At 40.6% G+C, this 12500-nt stretch overlaps 1 protein-coding gene across 1 annotated transcript in view; it reads right to left on the bottom strand.

Moving 5' to 3' along the window:
• LOC309569010 (uncharacterized protein) overlaps nucleotides 1-12500 on the bottom strand; it is a 181224-nt gene that overhangs the window by 151499 nt on the left and 17225 nt on the right. The window contains exon 5 of the mRNA XM_082274770.1: nucleotides 7660-7847. Within this exon, the coding sequence (XP_082130896.1) occupies nucleotides 7660-7847 (188 nt within the window). The remainder of the gene's footprint in view (nucleotides 1-7659; nucleotides 7848-12500) is intronic.

Here is a 12500-nt window from a genome sequence, read left to right as displayed (position 1 = left end):
ACGCCCCTAGGGACACACTTAACCCCTCCTTCCCAAATAAAGTTAACCCCTTCCCTGCCAGTGTCATTTTGCAGTAACAGTGCATATGTATAGCACTGATTACTGCAGTAATGTCACTGGTAACCCCAAAAGTGTCAAAAATGTCAGTCAAGGGTCCGATCTGTCTGCCGCAATGTCGCAGTACCGCAAAAAAAAAACGCAGATCGCCGCCATTACGCTTTTTAAAAAAAACACCAAAAATAACAGAAATCTTTCTCTTAGTTAGTAAACAAAATAACTTTTGCGCAAACCAATCAAAATACGCTTTTTGGGATTTTTTTTACCAAACATATGTAGCATAAAACATTTAAAAAATTTTGATTTTTACATTTTTTTTTTGGGAATTTCATATAAAAAAATGTGAAAAAATATTGTTATTTTTGCAAAATGGACGCTCTTTTTTTGTTTATAGCGCAAAAAGTAAAAATTGCACAGGTGATAAAATACCACCAAAAGAAAGCTCTGTTTGTGGGAAAAAAAAGGACATAAAATTTGTTTAGGTACAGCATCGCACGACCGCGCAATTGTCCGTTAAAGTCACGCAGTGCCGAATCGCAAAAAAAACCCTGGTCGGAATGGGGATAAAATCTTCCGGGGCTTAAGTGGTTAAAATAACGCAGTGCCGAATCGCAAAAAATGGCCTGGTCATTAAGGGGTAAAACCTTCAGGTCCTTAAGTGGTTAAATGACTTCTCAGTGGTTACAGAAGCCCCTTTGGAAAACCCTGGACTTGTTCTTGTTTGTTCGTTCTTGATGTCTATTTTCCATCCATCTAGAGGATCGGATCAGATGAAAACAGACAGGTGGTCTATTTTCATCCGATCTCCCATAGAAGAGAGCGGGGATCTGACAGCTCCGTCTCAGCACAGAGCGGAGATGGACTGGTCATCTGCCTTCTCAGTTGGGATCGGTGGATCAATTCCCGCTGAGCAAAACGGAGTCCTCCGGGCGGTAAGTCCGTGTGAGAGGACCCTAAAAGCTTGTCTTGGAAATTTGGATGTTAGAGCAAATAAAAAAAATTACCGGGGGCAGTACTCAACTGTTCTTAATTTTTATTTGCTGTGATTTTAATTTTTTCTTTTTTTTTTTTCTGTAAAAAAAGAAATAAATAACAAGGCTATTAAGAAGCCAGGTCCAGAGTTTTCCAAAGGGGTTTCTGTAAACCTTAGGAACTCTTGGCTTTGGTAGCATCTGGTAAGTGTTTATAACATTTTTTTCTGTATGTCATTTATAGATTTCTTTAAAAAAAAAATTGTTTTATAATGTATATGTCAACATAAATTAAACTGATCCAAACTGGTTAAATCAATTTACAAAAAAAAGAGTACTGTCCCTGATACTTTTTTATTTACTCTAACATTCAATTTACTGTGATTTTCGTTTTTTCCTTTTTTTTTCTGTAAAAAAATAAATAAATAACAAGGCTATTAAGAAGCCAGGTCCAGAGTTTTCCAAAGGGGTTTCTGAAAAAAAAAAAAAAAAAAACATATTTAGGCTTTTCCATTTTTTGTAAATTGGTTTAACTGAGTTAAATCAGTTTAATGTAGACATAATGTTGACATACCTTACTGTTAATATTTTTAAGAGAGTTTATATAAATCTTGAAAAAAAAAAAGACAAAAAAATAAATTAAAAAATCCATAAATGACAAATATGCATTATTATACAAAAATAATAATAAACGCTTACCAGATGTTACCAAAGCCAAGAGTTCCTAAGGGTTACAGAAACCCCTTTGGAAAACTCTGGACTTGGCTTCTTAGTAGCCTTGTTATTGTTTTACAAAAAAAAAAAAAAATGAAAATCCCCGTAAATAACAATTAATTTCATAAATCCAGAGCTTTATCTTTTTAGCTGCATGTAGCACCAGTTGCATACAAAGCAGGGGGATTTGCTCTGTATGCAACTTGTGCTACATGCAGCTAAAAATATAAAGCTCTGGATTTGTGAAATTAATTGTTATTTATTGTGATTTTCATTTTTTCTTTTTTCTTCTTTTCAGTAAAATAAATAACAAGGCTACTTAGAAGTCAGGTCCAGAGTTTTCCAAAGGGGTTTAGGAAAAAAAAAAAACATAAAAAAAAAAAAAACAAAACACATGTTTAGGCTTTTCCATTTTTAGTAAATTGGGTTAACTGAGTTAAATCAGTTGAATGTAGACATAATGTTGACATACCTTACTGTTAATATTTTTAAGGGAGTTTGTATAAATCTTGGAAAAAAAAAAGACAAAAAAATAAATAAATTAAAAATAAATTAAAAAATCCATAAATGACATATTTACATTATTATACAAAGATAATAATAAACACTTACCAGATGTTACCAAAGCCAAGAGCACACCGAGGATATGTAGGAGTGATGACATTTTGAGAGTATGAAGTACGTCTATGTTGGTAGAAGGGGGATCTGTCTCTGTGTTTGCTGGAGAACGTCTTATTTATCCTTTTTATCATTTGGGTGTGGTAATGTTTCTGCCTCACAACCATTACCAGCCATTTATTTAATTTTTTTCTTTGATTTCTATTCCTCTAAATAAATTTAGATTGACAAGTCTGAGAAGTGCATCAAACAGAAAGTATTATTATCGTCTCTGAGAGATTAAAATTAAATATTCTATTCTTAAGGATAAATGTTTCCATGCAGGGATGAATATACAGTGGGTTTGTTTTATAGCAGCTAGTGTCACTGTGCACAAAAGTTTAAATATTTTCTGTCTCTTTCTCTTTTTCTTTTTCTTTTTTTTCTTTCTCTTTCTCTGTTTCTTTTTCTTTTTCTCTCTTTCTCTTTCTCTGTTTCTTTTTCTTTCTCTTTCTCTTTTTCTTTTTCTCTTTTCCTCTTCCTCTTTCTCTTCTTCTTTCTCTTTCTCTTCCTCTTCCTCTTTCTCTTTATCTTTCTCTTCCTCTTCCTCTTCCTCTTTCTCTTTTTCTTTCTCTTTCTCTTTCTCATCCTCTTCCTCTTTTTCTTTTTCTTTCTCTTCCTCTTCCTCTTTCTCTTTCTCTTTTTCTTTTTCTTTCTCTTTTTCTTTTTCTCTCTTTCTCTTTATATTTTTCTTTTTCTTTCTCTTTCTCTTCCTCTTTTTTCTTTTTTCTTTTTCTTTCTCTTTCTCTTCCTCTTTTTTCTTTTTTCTTTCTCTTTCTCTTCCTCTTTCTCTTTTTCTTTTTTCTTTTTCTTTTTCTTTCTCTTTTTCTGTTTCTTTTTCTTTCTTTTTCTTTCTCTTTTTCTGTTTCTTTTTCTTTCCTTTCTCTTTCTCTTTTTCTTTTTTTCTTTTTCTTTTTCTCTCTTTCTCTTTTTCATTTTATTTTTCTTTCTCTTTCTCTTTTTCTCTATTTTTCGTTCTCTTCCTCTTCCTATTCCTCTTTTTCTTTTCTTTTTCTGTTTCTTTCCTTTTTCCTTTTCTCTTTCCCTTTACCTTCCCTGCACTGCTCTGCAAATAACATGAGATGCCTGTGCGATGCAAATTCAGCCATACAGATTGTATGGCTGAATTTGCATCGCATTCGGACACAACACACACAGGGCCCTTTTTTGGGTCTGCACCAGAATCGGATCGCATGGATGTTCACACCTATACGATCTGATTCATGTCCAAACTGACAGTTCGCACTGTGATATGCGAACTGATCTGGGGGGTGTCGTCAACTTTGTATTGACACCCCCCAGCAGTTTGCATTTGGCAGTGTGAACTGCCTGCGAGATGAATGTGATGCGGGAACCTGCAGTGGATTCGCAGGGTTCCTGCATCGCATATGTGTGAACCGGGACTTAGAGTTAATCGAGCCGAGTATCTAGAACTGTTAATAATCCTGACACTTGTGCAGTTAGACTGGATGAGATGGAAGGCAGGCTCCAACAACGTGGATATCCTAGAGATACCATTAACCACTTGCTGACCGCCCCACGCAGATTTACTGCGGCTTTGCAGCTCGGCTGCGCATAATCACGTAGATCTAGACACAGCGGGAGGCACACCACAGGGGGAGCGGGCTCGATCCCTGCCAGACTCCGGCGATCTTCTGCAAAACTAACAGGAGAGCCGTCTGGAATGTAAACAATGCAAGGTGGCTCTTCTGTCAGAGAGGCAGGAAAGATTGTGTTATTCAGCTAAGCTGAATCACGGACCTCTCTCTGCCTCTGTTCAATCCATCCCCCACACAGTTAGTAAGCACATATAGGGAACACATTTAACCCCTTGATCACCCCCAGGGTTAACCCCTTCCCTGTCAGTGTCACTCATACAGTAACAATGCATATTATTTAGCACTGATCACTCTATTAATGTCACTGGTCCCCAAAAGGTGTCAACCCCTGTTTTTTTTTCAAAATTGGCTTTTTTTTTTTTTTTAATAGTGCAAAATCTAAAAACCGCAGAGGTGATCAAATACCACCAAAAGAAAGCTCTATTTGTGTGAAAAAAAGGACATCAATTGTATTTGGGTACCGCACAATTGTTAGTTTAAGTAACGCAGTGCCGTTTCGCAAAAAATGGCCTGGTCATTAACCACTTGCCTACAGGTCACTTAAACCCCCCTTCCTGCCCAGGCCAATTTTCAGCTTTTAGCGCTGTCACATTTTTAATGACAATTGCGCGGTTATGGGACACTGTACCCAAATGAAATTTTTATAATTTTTTTCAAACAAATAGAGCTTTTTTTTGGTGGCATTTAATCACTACTGGGGTTTTTATTTTTTGCTGAACAAACAAAAAAACCTGAAAATTTTGAAAAAAACAAAAAACATTTTATAGTTCGTTATGAAATTTTGCAAACAGGTACATTTTCTCCTTCATTGATGTGCACTTATGAGGCGGCACTGATCGGCCCTGATAGGCACTGGTAGGCTGCAATGTTGGGCACTGATAGGCTGCGCTGATGGGCTCTGATAGGCGATACTGATGGACACTGATAAGTCAGCACTGATGGGCACTAATAAGGTGGCACTGATAAGGCAGAACTGATAGGTGGCACTGATGGGAAATGATGGGCGGCACTGAAGGGCACTGGTAGGTGATGCTGAAGGGCACGCATGGGCACTAAAGGGCACTAATAGGTGGCACTGATGGGTGGCACTGATGGGCAATGATAGGCACTGGTAGGGGAAACTTATGATGTGGCACTGATAGGTGGCACTGGTGAGCACTGATAGGTGACACTGGTAGGTGGTGCTGGTGGGCACTGGTAGGTGGCATTAGTGGGCATTGGAAGATGGCACTGGTGGGCACTGGTAGGTGGCACTGGTGGGCACTGGTAGGTGGCACTGGTGGGTGGCACTGGTGGGCAGTTGTGGGCACTGGTAGGCGGCACTGGGGGCACAAATTATCCCTCTCCTCTTAAGGACCGATGTCAGTCTGACAGCAGCCGGCGATCGTTGCCGGTTGACAGTGTGAGGAGAAAAAAAACAGCTGATCGCCAGCTGCTGTTTAGTTTACATGATTAGCTGTCATTGGCTGACAGCTGATCATGTGGTAAGGGGGCGCGATCGCCCCCGATCTCCGATCTGTGATCAGGCGAGTCTCATAGACTCGCCGATCACAGAGCAAACCGGGCACGCTCCGCCGGGAGCACGCAGGCCGCTCTTTGCTGAGAGGAAGTCAATGTACGCCCTCCTGGTAATTCAGGTCCACGCTGTAGCCGTCATTCGGGTATAGCGCAGACGCCAAGTAGTTAAGGGGGTAAAACTTTCCGGAGCCGAAGTGGTTAAAAGGGAGAGTAATCACTGAATGCACGCGAGGAGGTGTTTGGAAATAGTGGAGATTCATATAAATGAGAACTAAACTGATTTTTGTTATAGAGCAGCGGCACATAGATGTATTATCACGAGGAACAGCACTGAGTGTTATGCATTAGAAGGACTTATTTTAAAAATCATTTTATTTATAATTTTTGTTTGTATTGTCACAAAACCTGGAAAGTGAAACACTGTAACTTTCTATGTTTGTATGTATATATTATGTGGTGGCAGCAGTAAAACCAATCTGCATATATAAAGGTAATATAATATATATAATAGATAATATATACAATAATATAATATTATAATAATTTATATATATATATATATATATATATATATATATATATATATGTGTGTGTATGTACTGTACACTGATCAGTTTTTATTTATTTATAAATATTTTATCCCAAAACTAAAAAAAAAAAAAAAAACTGTTGCTGTAACTGCTTATAAGGTGATAGCTGGAGTTAAGTTTTGATTTGTAAGTGTATATAACTCTGGTTATTTAATTAATAAGTCCCCTACCCTCCTGGTATGCCCTTTTTGCACCATGGGCTCTGAAGATTTAGTGCTCCTCAGACCACTGGTGGTTCCACCCCTCCAATGCTGAAGGGAATGTAGGATGGTATCAACATAGCAGGGGGGGCTGCATGTTAGTTGCCCCCCAGCAGGGCCGGGACAAGGGGTGGGCAGGAGGGGAAGGATGCCCTGGGAGCAATGGTTTATTGCATCACTACTTTTGTAAGCCCAACGTTGGGAGCAGTGAGGAGAGAGCTGGGAGGAGGTGTGGGTTGGGCATCCCTAAGCAGATCCCCTAAGCTTGCACATGATGAACAGGAAGGGGGGTCACATTGGGGGGGGGGGGGCATTCAGGGCCGTCTTTACCACAGGGCAAAAGGGGCAGCTGCCCTGGGCCCAGTCATTGTTGTGGGGCCCAAGGCAGCTTCCCCTTGAGCCTGCACTGCCCGCAAATAGTTGATAAGTGGATTCGGGTGGGCCCAAGAAAATGTTTGCCCAGGGTCCACAGAATAATAAAGATGGCCCTGGGGGCATTGAATGACCTTGTCCCACCGCTGCCCCCCAGCTATGGGTAATATAGTCTGTATACCAGGTGTGAAGTTTGGTTTGCTCTGGAAGGGGTCACTCAGTGGCAGCTCCTGCTGTGATTTACCAAAATTTTAATAAATGTTTTGCATGTAGGACCTCTTGAACCATTCCCTATGCAATCCTTAGTTCCCACTAGAGTCAAATACATTTTATTTGAATTACACTATGGGTGTGTAAAGAATTTTTAAAACTTTACACATCTTTTTTATTATATTACAGTGTTACTATTTTGAAAGGTGGGTTGCAGATCTAAAGGAGCTAGCCTATAGCCTTGCCACTTGACTGTCATGTCATTACTTTCTAATTGTAGAGATATAGGCTTGACTTCATCTACAAAATATTAACATAATACTACTGTACATCCCTTTAAGTCTCCATCTTCCTCAAATAAATGGTTCTTCGTTGTTCTGTTAAAAAAAAAAAAAAAAAACTCTGTCCATACTCCAGTACACATTGGATTTTTATTAAAATTGTACATTTAAAAGTCAATAAAATTTGTATTACATTTTTATTTGCAACATAAAATGTTTAATTCAAATAGCGAAAATGAAATCAATCTATTACCTCTAAGGTTTTAATTAATACTGTATTCAGAAAAACATTATGGATTGTGGTTATAGTAAAATAGTAAAATAGTAAAAAGCTTTTTTTTTTTTTTCTTTTTTTTTTATTCTCTAGTCTCTACTAGTACTGACTGAGAAAAAAAAAAATCTTTCTGCACTGCAAATCATCCTTTTTGTTTTGCATCCAGTCTAGAGGCCAATTTTTAGGCATTTCAGACCAATAACTTTAAAAAGAAAATGCAAATCATAGCTGGGAGGTAGAAGCCTTTTTGGAGAGCAGAACTTCCATTAGTACAGATAAATTTAACGTCTGTGGTTACTCCTTGGGCGCTAGAAGATTGGCTGCCGAGATCGCAGATACTTTTTGTGGCACAACCACGCAGTGCTACTGAAGCTGTTGTTGGTCCTGTTAAAAATAAAAACAATTGCAAGTAGTTAGGTGTCAAGGCCGATAGCGGCACAAATTGCCACATCCCAAAATTATACAATACAAAAAACACAAAAAGTCCCACAGGGATTTATAGGGCATAGGCCAGCCAAAGAAGTAAATAAAGTAAAAGTAGTAGACAGTATATAAAAATTCAACAATTTTTATTCAAAATTACACATGGGTAAAAGAGTGACGGGTAGCCCCACCCAAATGTTAAAACAAAATAGACGCAATGCCAAACATGAGGAAATATGCTCTAGAACATATAGTTGGTCTTATATAGTAGGAGATCAAACTAATCGCAGTTCATATAGACATCCTGACATGTTTCAAACTCTGAGATGATTTCTTCTTCAGGGGGAGATCAGAGCAAAAATATTCTTCTACAAATGCAATATATGTGTATTAGTATTTTACATAAAGTGAAACATCTAGACCAAAAAACATCCATCAATGTTATTAGAACATGCAGGCAGGCCGCCATACTTACAGCGTGGAAATGTGTCAGTATTTTAATATTGAAGGGGGAGGGGGAGGGATTAGGGTGGAAGGAGAAGGAAGACACTGAAGAATCCAGAGCAGTGATGGGGAACCTTGGCACCCCAGATGTTTTGGAACTACATTTCCCAGGCAGACCGCCATACTTACAACGTTGAAGTGTGTCAGTATTTTAATATGGAAGGTCGCCCGGAGGGGGATGGGGGAGAGATTAGGGTGGAAGGAGAAGGAAGACACTGAAGAATCCAGAGCAGTGATGGGAAACGTTGGCACCCCAGATGTTTTGGAACTACATTTCCCAGGCAGGCCGCCATACTTACAACCTAGAAGTATGTCAGTATTTTAATATGGAAGGTCGCCCTGAGGTGGATGGGGGAGGGATTAGACTGGGAGGAGAAGGAAGACACTAAAGAATCCAGAGCAGTGATGGGGAACCTTGGCACCCCAGATGTTTTGGAACTCCATTTTCCAGGCAGGCCGCCATACTTACAACGTTGAAGTGTGTCAGTATTTTAATATGGAAGGTCGCCCGGAGGGGGATAGGGGAGAGATTAGGGTGGAAGGAGAAGGAAGACACTGAAGAATCCAGAGCAGTGATGGGAAACGTTGGCACCCCAGATGTTTTGGAACTACATTTCCCAGGCAGGCCGCCATACTTACAACCTAGAAGTGTGTCAGTATTTTAATATGGAAGGTCGCCCTGAGGTGGATGGGGGAGGGATTAGACTGGGAGGAGAAGGAAGACACTGAAGAATCTAGAGCAGTGATGGGGTACCTTGGCACCCCAGATGTTTTGGAACTCCATTTTCCAGGCAGGCCGCCATACTTACAACGTTGAAGTGTGTCAGTATTTTAATATGGAAGGTCGCCCGGAGGGGGATGGGGGAGAGATTAGGGTGGAAGGAGAAGGAAGACACTGAAGAATCCAGAGCAGTGATGGGAAACCTTGGCACCCCATATGTTTTGGAACTACATTTCCCAGGCAGGCCGCCATACTTACAACCTAGAAGTGTGTCAGTATTTTAATATGGAAGGTCGCCCTGAGGTGGATGGGGGAGGGATTAGACTAGAAGGAGAAGGAAGACACTGAAGAATCCAGAGCAGTGATGGGGAACCTTGGCACCCCATATGTTTTGGAACTACATTTCCCAGGCAGGCCGCCATACTTACAAAGTTGAAGTGTGTCAGTATTTTAATATGGAAGGTCGCCCGGAGGGGGATGGGGGAGAGATTAGGGTGGAAGGAGAAGGAAGACACTGAAGAATCCAGAGCAGTAATGGGGAACCTTGGCACCCCATATGTTTTGGAACTACATTTCCCAGGAAGGCCGCCATACTTGCAATGTAGAAGTGTGTCAGTATGGTAATATGGATGGTCGCCCAGGGCTCTTGAAGCTGTCTTCTCTGAAAGAGGAGGGGGGTGGAGGGATTGTGGTGAAAGGAAAAGGAAGACACTGAAGAATCTAGAGTATAATATAACCCAAACAATAGCGCCAGGCCTATAGCATCTAGCTATACTGTAGTTGCTGCTTGTCCGCTGGTATGCCTATCAGAATTGCTCACATGAACTGAACCAAAAGGGGAAAGGAAGCTGATCTGAAGATAGAGGAGGAAAGAAAGAAATAAAAAAAGGGGGAAAGAAAAGGGGAAATGGGGAGAGGGAAAGGAAGAATGTATAAATATGTGGCAATGAGTAAAAAAAACCCAGCCCCAAGTGAGGTTGATTTAAACAGGGACTTACAAGTATGTCTGGCTCAGCAGCCATGTATCATACCGATTCCACAGAGAGACAGCGGGAAACTGAGCATGGGTGTGGTGAACATAGAGCATCCCTATATGTGTGTCAGAGGTTGATTGGTATCAGTGTGTGTCAACCTCACCTGTGTGGTGTCCCCATAGCTTGAAAGTCTGGTCTGGTAATCATGTGTATATCTCCAGGATCCTACAGGTCTCCATGGCTTCCGGCGTCACCGCGCATGTGTTGCAAGGTGACGGTAGATGCCAACGGTCCAAGCTGCGGTTCTAAAGACATAGTAGCTCACAGGATCCCTTTTATATAGAGGTTGATTGCTGTCCGGCATCTGGCGCCACCGCACATGACCTCCGACATGCATATTGTAGCCGCGTCAACGACAGAGTGACACAGTCTGTGCGCCGCGGAAGGAGATGGCACCCGTTACTGACGTCATCTCTGGTTAGGAAGGGTAGCATCTTATGAGCTATCATTGGACAAGCAGACAGTGGGTGTTTATATGGGTGGTGTCTGACTGGACTTTAAAGCAGAGTTCCACCCTAAAAATTATTTTTTTCTTGTCCGCTTGCTTTAAAGTACCTGAAAAAAGAATTGGCTAATGACAATTATTTTTTCTATTCACTTGCCTTGTTTTTAATGCAAATATACTTACCTTCCTTCCTCTTCCTCCCTCTGCGGACACGGCCCACGACGTCACTTCCTCCTTCGCATTGCCTCCTGGGAGATGAGCGTCATCAATCCCAGGATGCAATGGGAACTGCCGGCCGCTATTCAGAATGTTGATCGCAATCTACAGCTCATGCGCAAGATTGCGATCGGCATTCTGTGTAGCCAGTTCCAGAAAGAAGGACACAGCGGGGGACACAGCGGCTTCAGACGCTTACAATGGAGATGGCTGCGCTCTGCAATCAGTTTTAAAGGTAAGTATTTATCTTTATTTGTTTACTGTAATGAGCTGTAATGTGGGGTTAGTGTTAGGGTAATTAGGGATAGATTAGGATTAGGGGGGTATTTTTATATTAAATAAGTTGTATGTGGCCGGAACTCCGCTTTAAAAGCAAATCACCAGCCTAGAATTCTGCCCTTTTTTTTCTTTTGTGAGCTTGAGACCAACTGAAAGTTATCGAACCCCAATGATGGATATGTAAAGTATGCTTTTAGTGTTTTATGTTAGCATTTCTACTTTCTTTATAATAAATTCGATCCTTGCTTATTCAACCAGTGTGTTTATTTTTATAGCTAGCATTGTGATTGTACCCTCCATTAATCTTATCAGAGCTTTGATAGACTATTATAGGAATAGACAATAGAATAAATGTTCATAATAAATAGGGGAGGTACAAAACCACCCCACATTTATTTCAGTATATTATACTCTAGATTCTTCAGTGTCTTCTTTCTCCTTCCACCCAAATCCCCCCCCCCCCCTCTTTCAGAGAGGACAGCTTCAAGAGCCATGGGCGACCTTCCATTTTAAAATACTGACACACTTCCATGTTGTAAGTATGGCGGCCTGCCTAGATGTTCTAATAAGATCGATGGATGTTTTTTGGTCTAGATGTTTCACTTTATGTACAATACTAATACACGTATATTGCATTTGTAGAAGAATATTTTTTCTCTGATCTTCCCCTGAAGAAGAAATCATTATAAGATTTTGAAACATGCCAGGATGTCTATATGAACTACAATTAGTTTGATCTCCTACTATATGAGACCAACTATATGTTCTAGACCATGAGCATATATTCTCATGTTTGCCATTGTGTCTATTTTGTTTTAACATTTGGGTGGGGCTACCCGTCAGGCCTCTTTCACACGGAGCGGACCGTATTGCGATCCGCTGCGGCAATTTTTTTTTACGGACACAGATGACACTTGTGTCATCCGGTCCGTATGTCCGCATATCATCCCATCCGTTTGCGGATGATATACGGACATAATGCATGTCAATGGGATTGCGGATGTCAGCGGATTACACCGCTGACATCCGATTTTGTGTCCGTTCCGTTTTTTAAACCAAAGTAAAAAAGGGTTCTGTTCTGTTCCAAAAAATGGAACAGAACTGAAAGGACGCAAATCGGATGTCAGCGGATGGTCATCTGCTGACATCCGCAATCCCATTGACATGCATTATGTCTGTATATCACCCGCAAACAGATGGGGTGATATACGGACATACAGAACACCCGTGTGAAAGAGGCCTCACTCTTCTACATGTGTAATTTTGAATTAAGACTGTTGAATTTTTATATATTGTCTACTACTTTTACTTTCATTCACCACCTGTTCCAACCCCAGAAAACCCTCACCACCACAACCAAGTGCATTGCACGCAGTTGCAGTGTAGCCCCATTCATAAGAATGGGGTCACGATCA

Source organism: Pelophylax lessonae (genome assembly GCF_965119305.1).
Source record: "Pelophylax lessonae genome assembly, chromosome: 12".
Lineage (NCBI taxonomy): Eukaryota > Metazoa > Chordata > Amphibia > Anura > Ranidae > Pelophylax > Pelophylax lessonae.
The sequence above is the reverse complement of the archived record's forward strand: the minus strand, read 5'-3'. Positions and strand labels throughout refer to the sequence as shown.